This window comes from Actinia tenebrosa, unplaced genomic scaffold (genome assembly GCF_029948245.1).
Source record: "Actinia tenebrosa isolate PJP-AT-01 unplaced genomic scaffold, QUT_ActTen_1.0 PGA_scaffold17__23_contigs__length_9995812, whole genome shotgun sequence".
In the NCBI taxonomy this organism is placed as follows: domain Eukaryota; kingdom Metazoa; phylum Cnidaria; class Anthozoa; order Actiniaria; family Actiniidae; genus Actinia; species Actinia tenebrosa.
Window position 1 is genome coordinate 8305362 of NW_028292577.1, and position 26781 is coordinate 8332142.

General features: G+C 36.7%; 2 protein-coding genes and 1 long non-coding RNA gene across 4 annotated transcripts; 1 reads left to right on the top strand and 2 right to left on the bottom strand.

The window, feature by feature from the left end:
- Nucleotides 1–2893: 2893 nt before the first annotated feature.
- On the bottom strand, nucleotides 2894–15839 carry LOC116291142 (uncharacterized). 2 transcript variants are annotated; one of them, XM_089031876.1, is made up of 6 exons: nucleotides 15104–15839; nucleotides 14410–14998; nucleotides 12309–12350; nucleotides 7889–8729; nucleotides 6533–6800; nucleotides 2894–5668 (listed from the first exon to the last, which is right to left on the bottom strand). In XM_089031876.1, exons 2-6 carry the CDS (start codon nucleotides 14714–14716, stop codon nucleotides 4769–4771), a joined length of 2358 nt encoding a protein of 785 aa, XP_088888002.1. In that variant the 5' UTR covers nucleotides 14717–14998; nucleotides 15104–15839; the 3' UTR covers nucleotides 2894–4768. The 2 variants fall into 2 exon arrangements, with proteins under 2 accessions (XP_088888002.1, XP_031554125.1); XM_031698265.2 differs by lacking the exon at nucleotides 15104–15839 and having other exon boundaries at nucleotides 14410–15031.
- LOC148910412 (uncharacterized) lies at nucleotides 8691–10982 on the top strand. The gene is made up of 3 exons (XR_016120081.1): nucleotides 8691–8756; nucleotides 9325–9400; nucleotides 10355–10982. It is a non-coding gene; the product is annotated as an uncharacterized LOC148910412 (long non-coding RNA).
- Nucleotides 15840–16930: 1091 nt separating the features above from the next.
- Nucleotides 16931–26737, bottom strand: LOC116291148 (D-aminoacyl-tRNA deacylase 2). The gene is made up of 9 exons (XM_031698271.2): nucleotides 26634–26737; nucleotides 25786–25905; nucleotides 25558–25627; nucleotides 25164–25258; nucleotides 24357–24394; nucleotides 23730–23796; nucleotides 22954–23014; nucleotides 22250–22363; nucleotides 16931–17377 (listed from the first exon to the last, which is right to left on the bottom strand). The coding sequence occupies exons 2-8, from the start codon at nucleotides 25894–25896 to the stop codon at nucleotides 22293–22295; spliced, it is 513 nt and encodes a 170-aa protein (XP_031554131.1). The 5' UTR covers nucleotides 25897–25905; nucleotides 26634–26737; the 3' UTR covers nucleotides 16931–17377; nucleotides 22250–22292.
- Nucleotides 26738–26781: the final 44 nt, after the last annotated feature.

Consider the following 26781-nt stretch of genomic DNA (forward strand, 5'->3'; position numbering starts at 1 on the left):
AAAGTTACCCCATTGAATTGAGCCTTTGATAAGGTATGTGCTATTGAAAATAGTTAACATGACTTTTGACCCCCCGTCTGTCCCACCGGGATGACGTTCTCATCGCAGTAAGGAATGTATTTGATTAGATTTGAGGGCAAAGATGCTAGTTACTGGATAAACTTATGCTACGTAAAAGATACTTGATTTGCTATGATTTAACCAACTAAAAATAAAGCACTGACTTACTATCTGGGACTAAAAAGTCAAGTTAAGATTCTTGTAATGAGAAGAGAAGAATGGCATCTGCTCCAAAGCGGAGGAGAAAGGGCACCGCGAGGGAGGGAGGATGGGGGGATGGGAGGGGAGGGGAGGGGGAAAGAGAGAGACAGGAGTAAATGGTAAATGTGTGGTATACGGCACATTTATTTTTCACAGGTTAAAGTCAGGAGAGAAGCAACGAATATACGCATGTAGAGGGCAAAAGTGAAAATGCCAATTCTTTCCTGCTTTTCTTTTTCAGTTCAAAAAATGCCATTGCATCACTATATATACTCTCCTGACGAATCTGGCCTCCTCGTGGTCCCCCTACTCTTTACGGACAAGGAAAAAAAGGAGACAAATAAGATCAAAGAAAAGAAACTGTAAAGACAAAGACGACATAAAATAGCTCTTCCTTTTTATCTAATCTTCTCAAAAATGTAGTTTTCGACTTGTGTTTTCATTGTTTATCCTAACCCTTTTATTCATAGAATCGAAAGTCTCGTAGGATAAAAATGCGTTAAAAATAACACACATGACATAAGCCCCAGCAATGTGAAAGCACAGTTCTTTAGTTTTATAAACTCACCATGACAGCTCTCTCTGAAGCGGAATGTCTTTAAGTTCCATCATTTGTTCGGCATTACTCGATTAGGAAAAAAAATAAAAACCAACCCAATCCGGAAATTAGGCTCATTTAAAAGTGAAATAATATGGTTATTTTTGTATTTAAAGAAAGAATAGCTTGGTGGTTAATCGAGGTTTAGTCTATTGTATTTTGTTATCAGGACGGCGCCTGTACGTGAAGCGATCCCTGCGCCTTCAGTACACGAAAATCTCGTGAGGATGTCCGCTTTAGCTTCACATACATGAAACTTCTTCCACGTTAATACAAAAAAATAGGAGTTTGTAGAGTGATGGCAAATACTAACCCATGAAATAAAAAATGCTAGTCGACATGTAATAGTCAAACAGACACAAAAGAAAACAAAATTAGGATCTCAGTTAATTGCATGCATGTCACGTCATAGCCGCCATCTTGGTTGACGATGACAAAGCATTCTTCACTATCTTCTCTTGTTACATCAACCAACATGGCGGCTGTTTCATTATTTTTTTAATATCTCGAGTGATTTTGAGTCATTTGGTTGTAGTTCACGGATTATTCCAATATCTATATCACGGGTTTAATGATTTCAAGGACATTGTTTATGAGCACCGGAATTACTAATTGAGAAATAGACCTTATTCGTGGTGTAACAATGTTTTCCCTTCCCAATTCAGCGTGAAAAACCTCAGGGGGAATGAAGAGCTATTGTTTTGAAACTCGTCGGTATATCATCGTTATTCCTTTCGTATCCTTTGGGATACTCATGGATTTTTCGAAGAGTAACAACAAAAGAAAATGAATCCCCTGGAGGTTGGGAAAACATTGTCACACCACGAATAAGGTCTATTGAAACTGAGAAGTTATTTCGATACCAAAATAAGGAATCATTTTAAAGTCTAAATAAAACAGTGAAAATAATCCCAAAAATGATAAATTAGAATAAAACGAATGGAAAAATAAATGAAAATAATTAAACTTCAATTCTCAGAGTGAAGTCACTAAACCCGTGCAATAGGTATTATTAGGTCCCGTCCACATTTGTTTTGCGGATACGGGTTGCGTCCACACGTGTCCTCAAATTTTTGTGACCGTATCCGCAAATTCTACGAAAACGGCACGTGTGGACGTTGAAAACGATTCGAATACGCTGCGTGTGGACGCGAACATTTTCGTATCCGCAAAAAAATATTTTTTCTTTTGTGTTTTTTGACTATAACACGTTCACTGACATTTTTTACTAGTATTTCACGGGTTAAATAGTAACTATATGAATATATTTAAGAAGTGTGAGAAGCATTCGCCTACGGCTCGTTCTTCTCCTTACACTTCTTTCATGCTTACGTCACTTCCTGCGTGCTGAACGGAGCATGGAAAAAGCTGTTTTAATTGTTAAGTATATTTGGTCCATGAAAAATGTTTTCAGATTAGAATGCAACACTTTTCCATGTATTATCGCCTTACTTATCAAACACGGAAACCTAAAATGCATTCTAGGAAAAGCCTTCGAAAATGCATTTTTAAGAAACCGGAGTTCGATCTTTTAATTGTTGACAGATAAAGAAAAACTCAGTATCGTTCAAGAGTCTGCGTTCTTTATGGTCAGCTTGAAGAATTGCTTGACGTCATAGCAAGCAAGTACACATGCGCAGAAGCTGAAGCGAACCAAGTACGCGATTCCACAGTGCTTTTTTCTTCAATAAATGGAATTGGGTCTTTCTTGGTGTTGCAGGATGTATTGTGTTCTGGTTTGGGTTAATTTCGTATTGCAATTGGTATTGTCTAGCTCCAAACTCATTGTTCTCAGCAGAAGTTCATAACTATAGTTATGAACTTCTGTTCTCAGCTAGTTTTTCAGCCTCAAAAGTATTTACGAATATCAACACAAAAGTAAAAAATGCACAACTTCAAGCACTCACTAGAATGCATGGATATTTTATATCTAATGAAGGCTTACTCTGAGCATGAGATAATTCGAAATTTTAACTGGGGTATTGCGATGGACATTCCTATTTATTCCCTACAACGAATGTCAACTATACATACTAATGTTCTCATTTTTATTTTGAACACCATTATAAACATATTTTGTATACAAGAGACTCTCTAGTATAACAACCAACACGTACTAGTCTAACGGGATAGTCTAGTTTAGACTCGTGTTTCTCGTAGTTATCTAACAGACCTTATTCGTTGCGTTACAGTGCTTTCCCATTTCAAACCACGTGTCATTCCCTTGAGTATTACGTCTTTGTTTAACGGTTGCGCATGAGAAGACACATGGATATGGGTACAACTCAAAGAATCTCATTCGAGGGAATGACACGTGGTCATGGGAAAAGACTGCAATGCAACGAATTAGGTCTACTATAAGCAACACTAATGGAGGTTTTGCACCATCACGTGACGGCAGCCAGGTTGGATGGCAGGAACAATACAATCGTTTTAGTCTCCCCGATTAGTAGGGTACTTGTGCCCGGCTAGAAGATAGAGACTTAAATAAAGTTATTATTATTATTATTATTATTACATAAAAATATATTTCAATTCCCCGAGGGCAAAGGGATTTTATTGTTCTGCGATGATGAAACCACAGGCAGCCCAAGCTGTATTATACGCGTGGGCACGTGATGGTGCAAAGCCTCTATTATGAACTAGTAACCAGTGAAGATCGAGAAAGCTTCAGAATTCTGAAACTTTTCTCTTGTCACCCAAAAGCATTGCATGGTTTCTGCCCAACGACGACATGGCTGCAATAAAACTCCACTATTGCATGTACATATGCACAACTAGTTTTTCTTTAAGACTCGACCAAGGAGTGAACACACAAACTCAACGGAGTTTATATTCAAAATCTACAAAATGATTCTATAAATATGTAGACACATTTACGCGGTCTTTTATGATAAACAACTAATTACAAATCATTCCCTTTGGGATAGACTTTTTTCCTATTGACAATAGACTTACTTTGTCGAAGTTTTTATACATCATTGTTTTATTATTTAAGAATGAACTCAATCAATACACCTCTTTAGCTTCGGCGTAATGTTTTCCCATTTCAGACCACGTGTCATTCTTTAGAGTATCATTCCTTTTTTTGCTGACACACGGTGCAACATTGCACGCAAAAGGACTGTTGCAGCGTGTGTCTACCCCTGAAACGTGTTGCACGCAACGTTGCATGCAACAAATCTAAAGTTGGATCGAGCTCTACTCTTGCAACATTGTGCGCAACAAACTTTCATGTGAGCATGGCTGCAACATTACCTGCAACATTTTAAAACTTCCAGCCAATCAGCTTGCCTCAAATTCATAACTGCTGACCAAATATCTTAACAAAGCAGGCTGACACAAGCGATGTTGCATGCTTTTGTTGCAATGTGTGTCACCCCTGATTCAAATTTGTTGCTTGAAATGTTGAGTGTAATGTTGCACCGTGTGTCAGCACCTTAAGGAGTTGTTCAAGAGAAGGCACATGAATATGGATACAACTCAAACAAAGAATCTTATTCTCAAGAGAATGACACGTGGTCTGTAACGGGGAGGCATTACGCCCAAGGTAACGAGGTCTATTCTCGTAACACACGGATTCGTAAAACATGTGAGATGAGATACCTTTAGCACTGCTAAAGATACCTTTATCTTTACCTTTAGTTTACTGCTAGGCTCCGCAAACCCCAAACTGCAGTTCAGTGTCAAGCGTTTTCCTTCAAACATTCAACATTTAGCAAGGCGTGATAACAAAGTTGTTGCTTGAAGAGCCGCCATATTAAATTTCATTCATGCCTAGTGTTTCTCCATGTTTGGGTATGTTTTGGGCCTCATCTCTAACAGTTAGCGGCTAACGTTGAACCAGATGCTCAAGGTCTTTATTAATGTAAAGTGATGTTTATGTACAAAAGGTTTGACTTCAGGGCTTTAGCGATCAGTATCGCTACCCAAGGACTTGCGTGACGAGGTATCCACATCAGGAGAAGCAGGCGCCGAAGAACTTCGCGGTCTTTCGCTATCTTTGAGTCGAATGGCCATAGCTCGTGGCCTGAATGGCTGCGCAAAAGACGGCGATAACAACGGTCCCTCGATCTCTTCGTCTTCCTTGTCGTAATATTGATCATAAATCGACAATACCTCCTTAGTCTTTTGAAGAGAATCGAAAGACTGCGACGGTGTAAGCTCTGGATTGTTCTGTAGACGTAAACGATTTCCAAACCCGGATGGCGAAGAAATACTTGTACGAAACGGTGGCTTCTTGACCGCTTTTCGGCATTTAGGAATAGTTATGTTACCATTGATGTCGGTATTTTTCGCCGTAGAGGATTCGTAGGCCACACTGTCCGACATCGCCTTGGGTGGTAAAGGGGGCAGGCTTGCAGTTTTCCTGTTTGACGTGATGTCGCTGGTCGGTGATGTTACGGGCTCGGATACTGGACTACATCCATTTGTACTACCGATAGAGTCAAACATACAAGCCAAAGACAAATGCGATGGAGGAACCTTGAAAATATTTCTATTCCGCTCCAGGCTTAAACATTTTTGCGCTTCAGGTGAAAGAGCCTTCTTTTGTGGAACAAGTTCTTCAAGCATACGATCAAGGCTGTGACAGCCGTATTGGGGCACCTTTGAAGGGGTATACTGTTCTCCTTTTCGTTCTCCTTTTCCAATTCGTTTCTTAAGGCTTTCAATGATTCGGGAGGTCTTACGATACATTTTCCAGTCGAAGGAATCATCACTGTCGGCGGAGGAAGACCCCTCACCCGATGATGCATCGTCTTCTCGTGGTAGGTCGCATTTCTTGTTGCCTTTCAATTCAGGTAACCTCTGAAGCACGAAACATGAGCAAAAAGAATTAGGCTATTTATTGAATATCTGTTATCACTTTGAAGAAAAGATGGCATAATAGTTCCGGCATGGTCTAGAACATGGACTGGACTGGACCAGAGAAAACATGGACCGGAAGTAGAAAATATGGATCGTGGTAGAAAATATGGACTCGAGGTCAGACGCATCTGGATACCTTATCTGTATGTCACATTGACGATCGTCATAATGTAGCAAATGTTTTATCTTCTTAGATACAATTTCAAAAATTCATACGCAAACTATTCGTGCAGGTTTTTATTTTAGTAGGGTGATCGTCGACATACAGATAAGGTATCCAGATGCGTCTGACCGAGTCCATATTTTCTACCACGGTCCATGTTTTCTACGTCCGGTCCATGTTTTCTACGTCCGGTACATGCTTACTCGGGTCCAGTCCAGTCCATTTCTAGACCATGCCTAATAGTTCCGGCTTCCAAAATGCATATGCTGACTTTGATCACAAGGTACCATATGTTCATTCCCATGAGGCGTAGTTACATACATGGTAAGATACAGTACGTCTACAAAGTTGTCGTATTTATTCCCTCTCATGCGAAAACCGGGGTGCTTACCATTTACCATGAAAAACTGGAAATTCCAGTTAGAAAACATTCCGATCAAAATGTTCCAGAAAACTCGGTCTCAGTTCTGATTGATGTAATACGATTTTCCCGCTCTTTTCGGTTCTTCCGGTAGACGCGTGTACCATTTTTCGAAAGTCAAAGTTTCCCGCTCTTTTCTTAGCATGAGCGAATGAATTTCCAACCGGATGGATTGGTTTAAATGGTAAGCACCCCCGGTCTATAAAAGTAACGTACTCACCACTCTAAACGGTTGAGCCTGACTCTCAGGCGATTCCCCCTCCAGTTTTGTCTTTCTCAGTTCCTCCATCTCGTGTTCCATTTCAGTTAGTCTTTCTTGCAGATTTTGCAGCTCCTCGCAAACATTCTTGTATTTGTCTTCAAAGTGCTTGCAGTGAGTAGTCTGTCTAGAGATGGTTTCGTCGCGAGTTTTCAACACCTCTGTGTAATGTTGAATAGACTTGTCACGCTCGGCTTGCGCTCGGTCACGCTCTACCATAATGTCTTTTCTAAAGATTACAAAAAAAGGAAAAAGATATTAGAAGAGATTGAGCTAGAAAGGAAGTTATGTGTTATGAAGGCCGAATTGTTTGATGTGGATCTAATCAGTGAAAGGTCACAACGATTTGGTGATTTCATAAACTTTGTCTGCACTTTTTTCCGCCATAATTTCTACTGTGTTGATATTATTTATTTTTCTTTTGTCTTATTCTCATCATATAAACACTCCTTTCTACCACCTCTTTCTCTTTTACTCCGACGAAGGACTAGCGTCCGAAACGTCTTTAAGTCTTTTTATCTTTTCACGGTGTATAATCCTTTTATCCTTTTATCATTACTGTTTCATTAGAAACACCGATGCAGCTCACACTATTTTTTAGCTAGTTATCTCTTGATATTATTTACCAATGAGTATAATACATTTCCAGCCTAGAAGGCAACATGCGACATGCGACATGCGACATGCGACAAGCAACAAAACCTTCTTTCACTTTCGAGGTTTTATTGACGGGTTTATTGACCTTCCATTTTTTAGCCCATGAGAAGAGGTCATTGTTTCCTTTTCGTAAGGTTTATGCTTTCCTATACCCATCTGCGATTACGAGGCATGTTATATATTTTACAACAACCACTCCCCACGCAGGGCTCTTCCGTGAGGTTCCCTCCACATGCACTACCACTACATTCTAAATTTACAACATACGACACTCAACTTACATCAGTGTTGCTTTTTTAGGAGGGAGATAACGGCGTTACGGCACAAGTTGAATGGAGCATTGCAGCGTGTAACCCTACAGCGCATTTTGAAAAATGTTGCGAATCAAGTTGCAGCAATTTAGTTGCGAAAAGTAGAATTCGTTTCTACTTTTGGCAAAGATTGCGTCTCCGTTGCACCGTGTAGACACTCTTGCAACTTGTGTCGCAACGCTGTTGCGAGACAAGTTGCAGAGAAAATTTTGAAAAAAAAGTGTGAAAAAAAATCTGAGAATGTGACAAAAACAAAAACAAAAAAAAAAACAAAAAAAAACTAGAAACATAAGAAAAATAGAATAAATAAATCAAATAAAAATCAAGTTATTAAACTATGATTTCTTACCTGCTTTCTGCCAGTAAATCTCGTTGTTCTCTCAGTTGCTTCACTGCTTCTTCCGAGTCAAAGTATCTCTGTTTAGCAGAAGCGAGTTCTCGTGTTTTCGCTCTGAGTTTAAGCTCAAGTTCGTCGACTTTTTCCCGCAGTTGAGAGCAGTCGGCAGCGATGATTTCATGGCTTTCTCGAGTCTGTTCAAAGTCTTCTTCAACGATATCGTAACGAGTCTTAAACACCTCGATCCACTCCTTCAACTTGTTCAAATCTTTCGCAGCCTCTTCTCTTTCAATTTTCAAGTTTTGGTTTATGAATTGCATCTCTCGATATTTCATTTTGATGTCGTTGTATTTTTGGAGGTCGTTCTTGTGAAACTCGAGTTTCTCGGAGAGTTTCATGGACTCTGTCCTCTGGTGATCATAGTTAATCGTCACAAGATTGAGTTGGTTGTGAAGCTCTTGCTTTGCTTCTTCCGTTTCATGGAGTTGGTTCTTCAAGCTGACGATTTGTTCCTGTGTGGACAGAAGATTCATCTGCAAAGCGATAATGTAAGTGTTTCTTTCCTGTAAGTCTCTATGTAACGACTGCATTTGGACGACAACAGACTCTTTAGCGCTGTTCACTGAAGACATTGAAGACATCATGTCGGTGGCCGTTTCCGCCTTTTCTCTTTCAAGTTCGTCGATTCTTCGGTGGCTTACTTCAAGGGCAATCTCTGCTTCGTTCAAATGTTTCTCTAGCTCATTCTTCTCCTTCCTGACCTCTTGATATCTCAGCGATAAATCATTTAATTCTGTGATAGTTCTCTGGAGATGGTTGGTCAAAATATCCAGATCAGGAATGTAGCTTTGGTCTAGAAAAAAGCAATCATGAAAAAATGGTAAACACTTTTGAATATAGATACGATAACGACAGGAACATCAGTTCGATATTATTACATTATATATTCTATTTGTTATCTCATTTTCATTGCGCATTCAGGGAAAGTCCCGGTCACAACATAAACTAATCCTGATCGATTCTCCATTCCCGGAAACGCAAGTAAAGCAAAAAATATTGTTTTGTTGCATTTTCATGTTGCATATTCATATTAAAACCCAAAATCATCATCACAGATACTGAATATCAACTCGACCCAGAAAGAGGAAAATTCAGCGCCCGAAATAGTTATTTTCTAGGTCACTCGGGGATTCCAGTTCTCGCTTGAATTCACTCAAAACAATATAGACACTCAAGATGACATCATGAATTATATTGGGATTTGTTTCTATCATTAAGCTCAAAAAGGCAGTGAGGTGGCAATTTTATGATAGTTGTATATTTTCTTTGTGTTTTGCTGTGGTCCATAGCGCTGAAATACGTTTAAACTCGCTAAGCTGTTTATAAACAAATTCTCAGGTCAACAAGAAGTTATTCATTTAACTTGTGAATCATATCTTAAACGTTAGCAAACAAACTTCTTGAAAGAGAACAACGTCTCAAAATGCAGTCTCATGATGTAAAGATATTTGGAAAAAGTTTTGGGTAAGTAAAGATTTAAATTGCAGTATTTACATCGCAGTATTGCTGTGCTCAAGATTTGCATTTACTTGCATATAAAGACCATTTATTTGCAACGTGTACAGCATTGCATGTATTTCCACGCAGCACTGACAACAGTAATTCTCAATAAGGACGAGAAATGATAGTTTGATTCCTGTTGAAGGAAGGATAACTTATAAAAACAGTTTAGTAGACATGTTATCGTTGTCATATAGTGAACTATATCTACGACCTTTGGGAAAAGATGTAAGTTAAAAAAAGATTGACACGAGTTTTGGAGACAGATTTTGAGAGTAACATTTCCGTTAGCTTAGCGACCGCACATCGACCAAATGTAAGTGACCTCAAGTCAGATGCGCTCATCAACAGAGCCTCCAGGAACTTCCCTTCCCTCAACGGCTTAGTTGTGCACAAACCAATTTAGTGACCCTCTGATCATCAATGTTCCTGACATCGAACAAACGCGAGCGAGCGAGAGAGAGGGAAAAAAATAGAATAAATATATAAAAAGAAAATAAGAATAAAAGAATGAATGAAAGAAATACAGAGAAAAATAAAAGCGGAATCAAAGGAAGAAAGAAAAGGAAAGCGAAAAGGAAGTTAATGATCTAACTCAGCTTATAAAATCGTTATATTAAATTATGCAAACGTTTCCCAACAAAAACACATTCCTTCCTTATGGCGAAAATTCAGGAAGTATAGCGAAATCAGTAACTACTCATTTTTCTCAAGATTAGCTACATATTCCTTAGCAATTCTTGGCTTATTTCTATGGCGTTAAAAGTACGTTCTATAAGTTCTATAAGTTTTATAAAACAAAGCTAAAGCAAAAGCAATTACGTTTTGCTTGAAGGACCTTTTTCATATATACAAGAATAAAAATATTCGATTAGTATCATAGCGTTACCTATAACTCGTTCTTCTTTCTTTTCAAAGTCTATCCAGTAAAGCTTCAAGATTTGAGGAAGAATTTGTGTATGAAATCATCGACAACTCAGCATCGCTTTTGAGGTCGTACTCTCTTCTACATTGCTGTCTGTCTTGCAATGCACTTAGAGGAAGTGAAGAAAGGTCGTAATAGCGACATTTCAGAGCTTTCAAGCGTGTTTGAACGCAGACGACAAAGCATCAAGGCAATAAAAGCTAAAACGGTGCTTTATCGCTTCATCGCGCGATATAAAAATTGCTGTCGTGCGATTTAATTATCGATGAAGTACGTCCAACGAATATAAGCATTTTTCAATGCTTCTCCTCCAACTATCCATCCTTCTTCAAGCGAATGTAAGTTAGCTCTCGTTTCATTTTTATTGTAGCTTAAATTTATCCGCTAAACTGGAAAAAAAATTCGAAATAAGGCAATCCTGTATTTCTCAAAAATAAGAACTTGAAGACGGCATCGGACACTTTACTGACCTCACAATGCCTCAAACACTGTTAGGTTATCTGGCTAGTTTAACGACAAGTTATTCCAGTTAGCCTGTGCCATTTTCTAGTCGTCGAATAATAATTTTTCACCTTAATGTGTAATAATAATAATAATAATAATAATAATAATAAAACTTTATTACTGTGTCACGTCGTTCTAGCTTATTACAAAATAAACTAATTGGGGACACCTATCTAGAACCCTATAAAACCAATAAAAATCTTATCCCATGTTTCCAACCCTTAAAACAACCCCTATATGATATTTACAATTATCTAATTTACGGTAATATCCCACCCCTCCGACTAAATATACCCATTATTCTTACACTTTTGTGTAAACTACAAGCTAAATCCTTACCCCACCCCATAGTAACTGTAAGATAATTCCCACCCCCAACTGATCCTAATTTACATGTGTTCGATACTCAGATCGATACGCTTACTAGGTAGCGCATAAGAGGCAGTTTTGGCAATTATCACTCATGAGGTCACCTAAGTTAAGTGTTCTTATGTGTCTTTTAAATTTACTTAGGGTATCTAATGACTTAACGTTCCTCTTAAGCTTAGACCATAAAACTGGTCCGAGATATCTTATGCTGTGTTTTCCGAAATTAAATTTAAGTGTATATGAGTATATAGCCTTTATTTGTATTTATAGAACTATTCAATGATTTATTTCCTTATTAGCTGTAATAATCAAACACGTTGACGCCATTTAAACGCGTGTGTGATTCAAAAGGCGCCAAAACTTGTCGATCGCTTACAAGTATTATGAGCCACACTCACCGGGCCTATCCTAGTCTCCCTCGCATCCGTTTTTAGTGTCGGTCGTCACGCAACGGGAGGGCCGGAGCGTTTGATTGACGGCAGTCTATTGCAAAGTGCACGTCGCGATTTTTGTCTGGGGTGGCCGCGTAGCAATGCAAATGGCGGTAACATTTTTAAGAGAAAGTAGCTTTCGACGTCGAGTAGTTCTTTAGTTTCAAAGACTGCAGGTTGATATAATAGACACGAGTGAAAAACGTCTGCGCATGCTCTGAATCCGTATGTAAATTAGTCAAAACATAAGTAAATTTGACTTTCAAACATGCCTGATAAATTGGACTTCACAAAATGCCAAAACTTAGTGTCCATGCTTGAAACTTAAGACTAATTCTTTCATATTGGGTTTGCTAATACAGTATCTTGGAATGACAAAAGTATACTCTCGAACATTTTTGCATACTTGGAGAAAACAAACATTTATTTTCTCACTCAAACTCTTCAAAATTCTTTGAAAACGTGCTGAAGTGCACGCATGCGCAAACGTTTCCCCCTGGTGTCGATATAATATGACTATGCAGTTGATATGATCTATCCTTTGTGTATCTTATCTCATTTTCAAAAGATTTTTATTATCATTGAAAATATCTAGTTATTTATCGACATATAGTTTCATTACTTGGTAAGAACACAAACTTACCCAGAAAACCTGTTTTTAGCACTGACATGATTGGGTTTGGCTCTATTGACAAGAAACGAAGAATGAAAACATGGTTAGTAGGAAACAAAATGCAACTAGATTATAAATAAAAACATTTTTCACAAAGATGTAAAATTTATTTACATATATTAAAATTTGTTTCGCTTATTACCTAAAAGTGAAACGCAAAATAAGTGTAGTAAAAATCAGAATGACGCGAAAATGGAGTGGCCACTCATAAAGCATATTTAATCTAATATCAAGTTTAATAATTAAACATGATAAAACACGAAATATTTCTCGTTGTTGCTAAACGTTAAAGTAATAATAAAGTCGTTTTGTTCGAGGAAATGGTGTGTTTGAATTCGAAAAATAGGTAATGAATAATTCAATCTATGAAATCGTGAAATAAAAAAAATCGTGGGGAAAGTTTATGCAATAAGGTGTTTGAATTATACAGGGAGGTTTAGAGAAAGTAATAAACAAGCAAATAAATGAATAAATAATTAAATAAATAAAATAGAAAAATAACAGCAAAAACACCGTTATCCATTTATGAATAAATAAATGATTAAATAAATACGTTATTGAATAAATAAATGATTGAATAAATAAATGATTGAATAAAAAAATGATTGAATAAATAAATGATTGAATAAATAAATGATTGAATAAATAAGTTATTGAATAAATAAGTTATTGAATAAATAAATGATTGAATAAATAAATGATTGAATAAATAAGTTATTGAATAAATAAATGATTGAATAAATAAATGATTGAATAAATAAATGATTGAATAAATAAATGATTGAATAAATAAATGATTGAATAAATAAATGATTGAATAAATAAATGATTGAATAAATAAATGATTGAATAAATAAATGATTGAATAAATAAATGATTAAATAAATAAATGATTGAATAAATAGATGATTGAATAAATAAATGATTGAATAAATAAAATTTTGAATAAATATATTTTTGAATAAATAAATGATTGAATAGATAAATAAATAAATAGGAATAAATGCTCTATATGAATAACTAATTAAATAAATAGTTAAATAATTTTAGATAAATATATACATGAATATAAATTGACAGTTTAATATTCTTCTTATTATTATTAGTCATTGTTATCATTATTATTATTTTCATTTTCATTGTCATTAAGATTATTATTATCATTATTGTCATTATTCTTATTATTACCATCATCATAATTATCGTCATTTATTAATATTATCATCATTATTCTTTTAAAACAGATTTATTATCAAAATTGCTTCAGACAATTTTGATTTATTTTTGATTACCAAAACTGAAGCATTAATTTATTAATGAAAAACCATTAATTAAAGCAGTAAAACTAATTGTAAGTGGTTCATAAAAACGGCAACGCCTAGAGGCACTAAGTTGCAAATATGTTTTATAAATCCAAAAATCTAAGTTTTCGACTTTTTTAAATACTTTTTTCAAAATCTTCCCGATCTCTTACTAAAAATAAGCTATTATATATGACAGATATATGACAGAAAGTCGCTGAAAGGATCAAATTTACGAATTGTCAACTTGTCTTCTCTGCCTGCAAAACATCAATATCACGTATCGTAAATCAACAACACTTTGAAAAGTATTCTTTGAAATCTTTTTAAAATGCATTCCTCCACACTAAAAGAGTACCGTAATTAAAGCTATTATCTATCTAAGGAATTAAAGCTATTATCTATCTAGAATTCAAAGGAATTCTACGTGAACAAAATCAAGATCATATGAATATAAATTAGAACGCGTAGGATGGCAAGAGTTACTGAAACAGATGCTTCGCTATTTGCAGTAATAGATTTATTAGAATTGTAGCCAAAAAGGATCGAGATATTCATTCTATAAACATTTTAAATAGCAAATATGGATTCATAAAACTTACATTAATGTTTAATATTAATATTCTATTTTTATTTACTCCCCTCGTGACCGAGCTGTTTCGATGATATAGACGCGTCTCTAACAAAATCATTAAGTGAAACTGCATATATTTTTTTTATAGTTTCGAGTTTCTCTAATTCAAGTTAATTACATGTAACCAAATACTTACTAGCATTCGCTTTTTCACCAGTGACTTGCTCAAACAACCTCGGGTTAGAAAGTTGTAAGCCATCAATGAAGTGGTCGAACCCGCTCTTTCCTTTTGTGCCGAGTATCTCAAGGAACTTGTTGGCTTTTTTATCTCTTGTTTTCTCGATGCAAATCAACTCGCAGTCGCCTCCATCGAAAACTCCTTTGCTTCGTAGATAGTCAAATATAAAAGTTCGTTCAAGGTGTAAGCCTGCAACTAATTCTACTCGCTTGCTTTCCAATACCTCCAAGAAGCTTTCACCTTCGTCTCTCAAAGTCTTCTCCATCGTTAGAGCTGTATTACGGTTGAAACGTCCTTTGACTATCGGTTTTGGTCGTTTGTTTATCGCATAGTCTATAGTAATGCTTTGAATCACCCGAGTTAGTTTATGTATGCCATAAATACTACAGTAATACGAGAAGATTTGATATTCAACTTAACTCGTGGTTTATTCTGACGTAAATACCTTCCTTGTTCCTGTTTGATGTGTCACATAATCAGTAATGCTGATTTAGTCACGGCTCTGTAAGTACAGGAAACGTGGATGAATGGCTTTGAATGAAACATGCTGCGAAATAAAAGCAAACAATATTACAGTGTATTATTTCTCGATATAAATAAAGCTTTTGTTCACCTAAAAATAATCTTTTCTTTCCAAAATGCACACACTTACCATTTTGTCGTTTCTTCTAGTTCGCTCTTGCAAGAGATGAAGCCTCTTAAGTTCTTTCTCACTTCGTCAGAGTTTTTTTTTTTCAAATCTAATTTTTCAGTTATCTTTTAGAGAATCTAGTTTCAAAGTCATATCAGTTCACCTAGTTTTGGATAGATTAAATATTTTTAATTTTCTTTTTCTTTTAGTTTGGGAGGGAAAAAGTCATGTCGCGCAGTGATGAGCTCTTCGTGGACTCACAGATCAGTTGAAAAATAATACTTATGCGACTTCCTCAACAGCACTGCCAAGCATGCATAGTTCGGCTCTTGGTTCAACATAACCATACAAAATCGATTGATCCATCCATCGATCCATTCATCCATCCCTCATTTCTCCATCCATCTATCGATCCGCATTCATCCATCGCTCCATTCATCCATCGATTCATTCATTCATCCATCCATCGATCCATCCATCTATCGATCCGTTTTCATCCATCGATCCATACATTCATTTATCCATCCATCGATCTATGCACCCATTTTTCATCCATCAATATTCCATCCAAACCCAACTTTCCAAATAACCCATTTGTCCTTTCATCCGGCTTTTAAACTGAATGATATTCGAAGTCGACGAGTGAATTTGACATTCATACCTCATTGATCTCAATCAACGACGCGAGTAACCAAATTTCCACGAAATAAAGGAACATTTTCCCATCATCGAATAATCAAGTTCTCGAAGAAAAAACCTTTGAGTTGGATCTTTAAGTCAAGTTTAACAATTTTTTATGCCAATCATTTTTTACTCAGTGTTAAAGTGCGGGTGGCGCGGTCTAGTTCAGTGCGTCACAACGGAAGGGAAACTAAATATTTATACAGGTTGCGTGAAAATTACAGTGAAGATACTCGAAGTTCTGCGTACACTTTGAGTTTGTTACTTTTTAAAAATGTATACGAGATTTATTTTGACCACTCGGTGAATTTGAAGTCAATGCTTCATTTTACAGGGTCGGTTTGAAAAAGTGGAAAGTTCATGGAAAAAATGGACCCAAAGATGTCTAAGATTTCATTAGCTTTATGTTTTCTTTCTATTCGCAGAGCTGGTTTGCAAGACCAGGGGGACATGCCAGGGCCCGTTGCATAGTATGACGTTCACGTAATTATTTTTGTACTCGTCTAACGTTACACAGGAAGTTGTCTATCACTTGTCTGGTTTCGCTTTCAAGGTACCTCATCTTTACATATGACAGTCTAAAGCTTCAAGTTCTCACCAACTTACGAGAGCTGATATGGAAAGATGTATTCAGCTAAACCACAGATTAGAATTTCCAAGTTTTTGTAAAGTCATTTTCATTTTTGGTTGGGAATTGTTGGCGAAAATGAAATGGATTTTTCTTTTGAAAAGATTATATCCTCATATTCAAATAAATCATTATTCTTAGATACGATCTCCGAGTAGTGTATTGTACGTCATTTAGTTTTTCTTAAACTCCAAAATTGGAGGTGCCGTCGATAAACGACAACATCTTTACCTTTCATAAAATCATCTGACGTAATAAATTTTTATCCAATCAAAATGCTAGGAAGTATGATCATCAATGACCTCCTCTCCATGGATCGATGTCACCAGTTTATACTTGCAGCAGAATTCCTTTTGGTTCTAACCCCGAAACTTAGATTTGTACAAAAGGTATGCATTTGTAGCATAGATCGAGAAATTATCGCTCTTTCAAATATACAGTTTTATAGTACGGTCTTCTGAGTACCCAGCGGGCAAAGGATATTTTTCTTCCGACTTGTAAGCGGAGGGCAGGAAAAAAAAAAAAAAAACTCTGCAAGAACAGGGTAGCATGTGCTCTTGTATTTAAATTCCGCTTGCCCGACTATTTACAAACATGCATTTGACTCGAAAATAAAGGTTTATTTGACGGGAATTTCAAACAACCAAGAATCTCTTTGATTCCGTCGTGTGACAATGAACAAAATGACTTGTGTGACTTAACTCCCATGACGTATTAAGAGCCATATCGTTATTGCCTGCTTCAGGACATGTCAGGGATAAAACACAAAAAATTAAGTACTATACTGAAGCTTACAAGCGCTCTCTAAAGTCTAAAAAGGCATTTATTCCAGAAGGTTTATAGAGAGTTCCACTCACTCTTATTTTATTCTGTGCTGTCCCATAAGGTGCAAATAGCTTCCACAAGGGCTTTCAACATCCTGGAAGGACCTTGTGTATAGGGACCATTAGTACAGCTACAAAGGACCTGTCGATTCCCATAAGTACCTATGGGAAAAGAAAAATGGCCAATGTAAGCATATTATGATAAATCCTTCTTTGAATAAAATATCCGAGCATAGTTTTGGAGGTGGGCGTGGACCCAAACCGCTTTACGGCTTCACGTGGCTCGAACGACGATTACAAATGGCGGTCCCGTTTCTTCCATTACAGAGTAATTCATTCAGTATCAGGGTCAAATTAGTCACGTTTCCCTCGATGAAAAAATGTGTATTATAGGTATTATATCATTACGACTGCTGCTCGAATAAGAAAGGGTGTGGTAGAAAGAGTACGCGAGAAAAACCTGTTTGCCCATCCCATCTCCTCGTCCCGCCCGCACGGTCATCTGGCTCAATAAGCCCCACAAGATTATTTGGATACAGAGGATATATTGTCTAAACTTTATCCGGTGTTGGTTTAGGATGTTCCATTCAAGCTTACTAAGCTTTGTATGACCTATTCTCGTGACGGATATTTGTTTCGGTTCTCATGGAAACAGTTTATCCACAGATGAGAAAGCAAGCAGATAAAAATACTTGCATTGTCCACGAAAAACCTATATGATTGATCTTAAAAGTAACACAATATCATGCGCATCAAAATTAGCTTCGTTCGTCCTCTGATAGATAAAAGTTTAAGATACAGAACTGTAATCTTAAGACGTATGGATTAAGAGCTTTCTCAATAATGGCTTCTAAATTATGAAATGACCTGCCTATGGAAATTAGATCTATTTCCAACTACAATACTTTTAAGTCTAAATTAAAGAAACATCTCTTTAAGGAAGCCTATAATATTTAAAATATTATATATCCTAAGATGGATAGTTATATATATATATATATATTATATTTAATTTTATACCTATTTAAATTTAAATTTTATTTAAATTTATTTATTAGCTAGCTTTTATAACCTGTTTTCATGTACTTATAGCAGTGATTTTTTAAAATTATGATTTATTGATTGTAAAGCGCTTAGCACAGAGATAAACAAGAAATGTTAATATTATTATTATTATTATTATTATTATTATGTGCAGTACTAAAACGTATAGATGCAAAAAATCTATGACCTGTATAGGGTGCACAGCGTAACCTATACAGTCTAAAAGGAAACTAACTACAATAAATTTAAATAGGTGTCCCTATAAAATCATTGTATTTAAAATGGTTCAGAAAAAAAAATATATATATATATACATACAATCAGTTACAATAAATTTCTAGCAACAGAAAAACTCCCTCTATATTCTATAAATCTGTAACAGTATCCTAAGATTATTTAAAAAAAAGTCCAAGCTTATATAACAGTTGCTTTAAATGTTCGTGCTATATGGAGCGAGTAAGAGATGATGGCTTTCTGCATCTTCTCCAAAACACATTGTTATTATTATTATTATTATTATTATTATTATCTTTCTTTAGCTAGCAGTTATCTTCGTTTACACATGCACGGCTGTAACAGCTATGACGATTCTTTATGTGATAATTGTATCAAGTTGCGCGTGGGTCGATTCTGTCCAGGCGCACCCACCGTGGATGGTTTTCCGCGACCACAAGGGGTCACAAGGGGAAGGAATTATAGCTAAAACGTGCTACTTTTCTCCTACACCAGGGTATTGAGCTTAGTCTTGTCATTCATAGACAGGATTGATATTCTGCCTATATTTGGTCAATTCATTAGTACCTGTTTACTCATTAAGTTTCACCGCAGGATGAAACATAGGACAGTTTTTATCAAGACCTCCAAGCTTTGAGCACTAAAAGGATGTGGTCATAAATGATTAGTTAAGAGTTTAACCAATGGGATTGCAATTTTCTGCCGAAGCATCTAAATCACTTTATTATACACACCCCATTCTACTTGAGGACTAACGTCAGAATCTGCCTTCTTTACTTCCTCTAAAACAGTTTTCGGCCACGGTTGAGGGAAAAAACGTAAAACTGATTAAATCAAAAATCTAAGTACACAGGGCGCAAGACAGACTATTTTTTTAAAGGTCAGCTAAGATTTCTTTACTTTATTTCACATTTTAAAGATTTTATTGAGGTTTTTAAGCATCGCCATACATTTTCTTACGACACCACAGGAACCTAGCTTGGGCTACCTGTGGAGAGACTACTACCTTCAGAGTCTGGCCGGTCTTCCCTTCGAGCGCCGCCATCTTGAAAATAAACGAGAAGAGAAGGCCCTGGAAACAAGGTTGGACTAACTCGAAAACAATAGTGGCCGACTAATCGTTAGACCATACCCAAGGTCAAGAAATTTACATTACCATGTGTAAGGTACTTGTCTCCATATGCTCATCGACCGTCTGGTCAGTCAGTCACGCAAGTTTAAAGTGCCCGTACCACCTAACTCAATAATTTCAATATTGATTCTACATAAGTGAATAGTGGAATGGTAAAAACAAATCATATGATTTGAGTGATGCATCTTGAAGATATCAAGGTTTATATTTCCAATATGTTAATGAGTGGGATGTCAATATAGGCATGATTATTTAAATATACAAAACTTTTCTAGGGCAGTAAAATATCCTGTATAAAACATCATTGTCTTACTCAGGGTTTATAGAAAGTTTATTGCAAATTTTTTCTCTCTCATAATAACAAGTGTTTCAATTTACAAATGATGACAAATAAACTCAAATTCCTATAATGACATCACACTCATAAACGTATTTGTCATAATTTGTCATTAAAAAAAAGATTATTATATTAAAAGAACCTTTGATTATTATTAATGTCTTATTCTCGTTACAAGACCTTCCACTACATGATCATACTTTTATAGATGGTTTACATGGTTCAGACTAAACTGACTGAGTTAACAGATCAAAAACAGTTTTCCGTGTTTGATACTCTGATCAAAACACGCGGGATGTTGGGAGAACACGAGAGGAGCGTAGGAAACCACGACGCGTAGCGGAGTGGTTTCCAGCTTCTCGAGTGTTCTCCCAACATCCCAAGTGTTTTGATCAGAGTATCAAACACAGAAAACTGTTTTTGATTTGTTTTATAAAATAACAAACGCGCGAAAAGATCGAAAAAAAGCAAAGTCTAAGTAAATTCTCCCTACGTGCCGTCTTATTCAAACTGACCAATGAGCGCGCGCGATAGATTAAGGATGACGATAGCGTGTTTTGATACTCTCATCAAACATGGTTTTCGACCAATCATAGCGCGCGTAGTATCCCAATTATTTTATAAACAAAATTAAAAGATCTTTCTTTTATCATAATTACATACAAAATAAATGTAAATGTCAATTAGCAATGCCTACTTGGATATGCAATGTCTAAGTTCTATCAACCGAAATATGCACTCACGGCATACCAGCTGTCAAAGCGTCCTTTTGGAATCCCTTTGGTAGTTATGAATGTCATTTGCATGGCAAGTTTACTTTCAAATAATTCCATGAGCTTCTTTGCCTCTGCATTTCTACCTACTGGACAACTCAACAAAACCGATGGAGACGAAGACGATCCTTTCTCGAGCATCTCTTCAAAGATAGCTTTCAGTAAAAGTTTGGCGATTTCCGAGGATTCGGCATATAGTGGCCCAAGATAATAGCCTTCGTTTTTGTCGATTGCTACTCTTGCAGCTGTGTACCCGACTATATTGTCGTCTGTATCAACAGCAACGCGTGCGTGACTTCCTTGTAAACGGAGGAACTTTTGCAAGAATGCTTCACGTGGGTATCCAAAAACTTCTGTGTCGTAGTCATACAAAGCTCGAAGATCGACTTCATCAAGGGTCTTGGCAAAGTAGAGACGGCTTGATGGAAGGTGGCTAAGAACTTGTAAAGCAGAAGGCAGATGAAGGTCTAGAATATGCGCCAACCATTGAGGTTGGAAACTAAACTTTTCTACGTACTTGTTGAGCATCTCATCCACGGCGTACGCTGCTACATTTTGAGAAGGTACAACACTCTTTAGAGCAGTTTTGTACATCTCCAATCCAAAGCCTTTGCCACGGTACTCTTTCTCGATGATAAAAGAGGAAAATAGACAGTAGGTTTCGTCGTACTTTAAGACGAAGACACAGCCAATTGGTTTGCCATTCAATTCACCAATAAATAAGCCCGTGGGATCCAACTTAAAATACGTTTCTACTTCATTCGAGCATGGCCTCCACTTTTCTTTCACTGATAATGTTTCTATGTAAGTTATAATATCCCTTTCAGAAGCCATTATCGAACGTACTCTAAACTGACTCATTGCGATAGAATGTCGTTACCTGAGTTGCGCCACCAGACCTTTTTTTTTCACTGGAAGAGGAACGTGACCGAGGAGCTCTGACACTAACTACTTTAGTCTCTTTTGCAGTCGTTACAGAGGAGAAGCGAAGCCTATCCCAGAATGCTTTGCGCTCGATACTATATTATCAAAAGCATAGGTGACGTCGTCATTGTATTTAGGCCTTCCAAGAGTGAAAGCAAGATAGTGTCCTTTAGAGCGTTGTCTTGTGTTCGAGCGAATGCTTTAGAAATATTTCCGTTGTCATACATTCACTGTATTTCTGAAATGGATACACTCAAAAACATTTCTTATACAGTATATCTTCCACTGCTACACTTTCTCTACTAAGTATTATACTGCAGCCGTTCTTATGGCATGGACGCTTGTACACAGGTAGCGCCACAAGTAGCCCAAGCGTATACATTGTACTGTTTTACTATACAATATATGGGACTTCATAAATCTTCATTTTCGTTCATTGAATTTTAATAAAATCCACTGAAACTTCTACAGCGCTGTTTTGGTTGTTCTTAGCTTAACTCTGAGCGAATTTCGTTCAATCTAACTGCACTTTCCCCACCGTGAAGCTAAAAACAACGAAGTTCGAGTTTTAAATCGTTATTTTTACACACCTCAACAAGGACCTTGTACAGACTCCAAGAGAAACCCTGAAGCTTAGAAGTCCAATACATGTGTATAGGGACCATTAGTACAGCTACTAAGGACCTGTCGATTCCCATAAGTACCTATGGGAAAAGAAAAATGGCCAATGTAAGTATATTATGATAAATCCTTCTTTGAATAAAACATCCGAGCATCGTTTTGGAGGTGGGCGTAGACCCAAACCGCTTTACGGCTTCACGTGGCTTGAACGAGGACTGCAAACGGCGGTCCCGTTTCTTCCATTACAGAGTAATTCATTCAGTATCAGGGTCAAATTTATCACATGTTTTCCTCGATAAAAAATTGTTTATTATATCATTACGACTGCTGGTCGAATAAGAAAGGGTGTGGCAGAAAGAGGCGCACCACAACAAGGGGTCACAAGCGGAAGAAATTACAGCTAAAACGCGCTACTTTTCTCCTACACCAGGGTATTGAGCATAGTCTTGTCATTCATAGACAGGATTTATATTCTGCCTATATTTGGTCAATTCATTAGTACCTGTTTACTCATTAAGTTTCACCGCAGGATGAAACATAGGACAGTTTTTATCAAGAAAGTCCTCAAAGCATTGAGCACTAAAAAAATGCGGTCATAAATGATTAATTAAGAGTTTAACCAATGGGATTGCAATTTTCTGCCGAAACATCTAAATCACTTTATTATACACACCCCATTTTACTTGAGGACTAACGTCAGAATCTGCCTTCTTCGCTTCCTCTGAAACAGTTTTCTGTTAAGAAATAGGATGGGTGATTTTAGTAGTCCACACTATTCCGGATATGCCGAAACCGAAAAAAACGTTTTCCGTCCACACATGAAAACGGATAAAATGTTTCGCGCCCACACTAGTCCGATCAGAGGCGGCAAAAACGCTTCATTACACATCTGAGCATGTGCATCGAAGCTGAAATTGAGCCCGCGGTGAATTTTTAGCCTTCCCGCCATTATTCCATGGCAATCATAACGTCATCGTATTCGAAAAATTTTGTATACGAAATGTTCTCCGTCCACACTAATACGGCTAGCCGGTTTTCAAATTGTTCCACTCTGGAGACCGTATACAAAAAAATTCGTTTTCGGTGAAGAATTGTTTCGGATTCGCCCGGACTAGTGTGGACGGTAGGCCTAACCGAATAAATAAAAATTCGGATTCAAATTTATCCGGCATTAGTGTGGACGGGGTATAAGGATATTTTGTTTTAATGAATGATAGTGTCAATTCATTCATTTATGTTCATTTATTTATTCATTCACCGCGTTCATTCGTTCTTCTTCTTTCCTTTTCCTTCTCATTTCTCATTCTTTCACTGACTCACCATTTAATTCATTCATTTTTTCTTTCTCCTTTTTCTTCCCATTTCTCATTTTTTCACTCTCTCACTCTCTTCTCCATTTGTCTTTTTTCTTCTATACTATTCTTGTAAAAAGTACTATGTGTGACTTACATTGCATAAAGAAACAAACTCCTTGTACAGTTCTAGAGCCTCAGTCTTTGCAATATTTGTGTGATACCTGCCAAAGAGGGTCATTCAAAATTATGATTATTCTAAGGGAACACTGATAACATCCACTGCTAGCATGCTGCCTCTCACCAATGCAAAATCCCAGGTTCGAGTCCTATCAGGCTTGGTGTTGTATGTGCATAGAGTTGTTTGTTGGTTCTCTACTGTGCTTCGAGGGTTTTCTGCAGAGGGTTCTCAGATTTTTTCTCCCTCCACAAAAATCAACTTCTAAATTCCAAATTATTTGATCTATTGGCTGCCTTCTCAATATACCTTGGCTCTTTAGCTTCATATGCAAATTGCTCATTTCAGATCACATGACATTCCCTTGAGAATTGTTCTTTTATGACGAACATGTTAAAATATTTACACATGAAAAAATCAATTTCCAAGAGTGACATCACATGGTCTGAAATGTGCACAACAAACAGCGAAGCTAAATAGGTCTAGTGGGTTGCAAAACCTGTTAGGCATTGTGCTGTCCACCCAGGAGTGGTAAATGCATTAAATTACTAACCAAAGGCTAAAGCTTTATCCAGGAATTCTATTCAGGTATTCTATTATACTTACTGCATACTTTTTCCTTTTAGTTTTCCACCTATTGTTGCCTTGAAAAAATATTAAAACCAAATCAGGGAATTAGAAAAAATAATAAAAACTGCAAACAATAATTTATACAGATATCAGTTAAGAAGCCTTGATCACACAGCACCGCGCTCATATCCATGGAAAAAAACCTTTGCTTCAACCTGCATAACCTCATCCTAATTTAATTTCTAGACATGTTCTGTTTTTCCTTTTGTTTCTTTGCATTTTGGCCTTATTATTATTATTTATAGATAGATAGATATATATTCAAATTATTGTAATGCGCTTGTGAACATATCTGAATGAAACAGGCGCAATATAAATAATAAATTATTATATTATTATTAAAGTGCTTTAATTTGTGGTCTACGTGGACATAAATATATTGTTCCAGTCTATATTGCAGCAAACAGAAGCTCACAGGTTCAAATATCACCTGGTACTCAGAATGTTTTCCTTCACTTACTATTGACAAGGGTTTCTTTGATATTAATAGTCCCCTTCACAGTTCCCTGAGCCATCTTGAAAGGTAGCCGTGCCTTTGCATTGAAGCGAGACGAACGGCGAGCTTGCAATGATAGAGACTTTTTTTTAAACACCTTGGACAGTTATTTACATGTCTCTATCATTGCAAGCTCACCATTCGTCTCGCTTCAATGCAAAGGCACGGCTACCTTTCAAGATGGCGCAGGGAACTGTGAAGGGGACTATTGCCACCCACAACTCAATACTTGCCTAAATTTGAACAATTACAAGGGTTTTTAAGGACCTGGAATGAAAAATCCTTACCTGCGGCACTATTAGTACATCTCCAGGTAGTTCAAGTACAGACACTTTGCTGTTTGAGTCAGTTTCACTTAACCTGACATTCAAGACTGCCTTGACTGCAAAAAAAGAGCCACATTGATTATAAGCAATAACAAATCTGATATCATGTTTATTGTCTTAGGGATGGACCATTAGATTTTTGAGAAGGAGGGGGGGTGGGCAATTTATTTCGTGCAGGAATTTTTTTTACCCCCCTAGGCAGCCTGTCCAGGAATTTGTTTGGACATAATTTCTTCTGGCATTTTTTTTTTTTTTCATTCTTTATTAAAGCTGTGCTCAATTTTTTTTTTCAGTTTTTGCCTAATCCCCACCCCCCTCAAAAATCTAATGGTCCATCCGTAAGAAAGAACCTTACCCACTTTTGGTATGATATCCAGTGCTGCACCTTTCAGGAAAGCAACATGAAGTATAACCCCTCTCTTGATCTGCAAGAAAGAAGTGAGCTACATAAATTTTACACTTTAGACTATTTACTCCTTACTACAGATTTTAGAATTTCAGCTGGGATACAAATTAACAGCAATACCAGGTTTCTGGTTTAGTTCTTTTAAAAATCTTGCTATAGCTTTAAATTTTCACTGACCTCAACATACTCAGCTGGTTTCTGATCACTGGGTGGCTGGACCTGAAGTCTGGCAGACAAACACTGCTGCATAATCACCCTCACACAAGGTCCACTTGTTGACGATGCCATTATAATTTTCTGGGGAATTCAATAAGCTTAAGTCATGATTATAAACTCTGGCTGGAGGAAAGTGATAGATGGCCTATCTGCTCGACTCTTTAATGAAAGTATTATCATACGGGCTGAATAAATAGCCGATGTGCAAGAGCATGAATCTCTTATTCTAGCACAAAGCATGATGGGAAACTGAGTACTAATAATTATGCTTTTTCACCTCCTCTTCTCTAATTAAAAATTCATCTGGAAACTTCTTCTTCAACATTTTTAATGGAAATGTAAGTATTTCAACAGAAGAGGAGAAAGTAACAGGTTTTTTTTCTGATAGTTCCTTTGATTTCCCTGTTCCATTTTTGCAATACTCAGTTTCCCAAAGTGCTTTGTGAGCTCTGATGCACATTGCCTATTTGCCACGGGTTTACGCTCTTTAACTAAAGGTACAAAGGTTTCCTAGTCTATCAAGTCCACTTTTTATAACGCCTTTTCATATGCCTTTCTATTTTTATAGTAGTTCTACTAGGTTTCAATCAGCTGATAAAAGTCTTTGAATCTCATTATCTGCTCCAAAAGGAGTGTAGAAAATCGTAGTAAAACATTAAGTGAATATAGGGATAACCTCTTTCACCTTCTTTCACAATTTTTCATTTTTTTTTTCTTTTCTTTCTTCTTTTTTCTTTATACAAGGTGATGAATTGTGAATAAACCATTATGTTATGTTATGTTATTATGGAGTATCAGAGATTTTTCACCTGTTTTAGAGAGTCATTTCAAGTAAATCTTTGCTGTTGTTTTTTTTTCTCTTGGCGGGTTTTTTTCTAATTTTTTTGAGGCGTCAGCCCGCTGACCAAAAACCAGGTGACTCTGGGCTCAAGCTCGATTCCAGGGTTCTCTCTGTCA

Excerpts from the sequence above, each read along its gene's own strand:
- LOC116291148 (XM_031698271.2), bottom strand. The coding sequence starts at position 25,896 with ATGGCATCGTCAACAAGTGGACCTTGTGTGAGGGTGATTATGCAGCAG. Across the intron at positions 23,797-24,356 it reads CTAAAAGGAAAAAGTATGCA|GTATCACACAAATATTGCAA; the intron begins GTAAGTATAATA and ends CCTCTTTGGCAG. Across the intron at positions 23,015-23,729 it reads AGTTTGTTTCTTTATGCAAT|AAAACTGTTTCAGAGGAAGC; the intron begins GTAAGTCACACA and ends ATTTCTTAACAG.
- LOC116291142 (XM_089031876.1), bottom strand. The coding sequence starts at position 14,716 with ATGGAGAAGACTTTGAGAGACGAAGGTGAAAGCTTCTTGGAGGTATTG. Across the intron at positions 8,730-12,308 it reads GCTAAAAACAGGTTTTCTGG|ACCAAAGCTACATTCCTGAT; the intron begins GTAAGTTTGTGT and ends GCTTTTTTCTAG. Across the intron at positions 6,801-7,888 it reads GATTTACTGGCAGAAAGCAG|AAAAGACATTATGGTAGAGC; the intron begins GTAAGAAATCAT and ends TGTAATCTTTAG.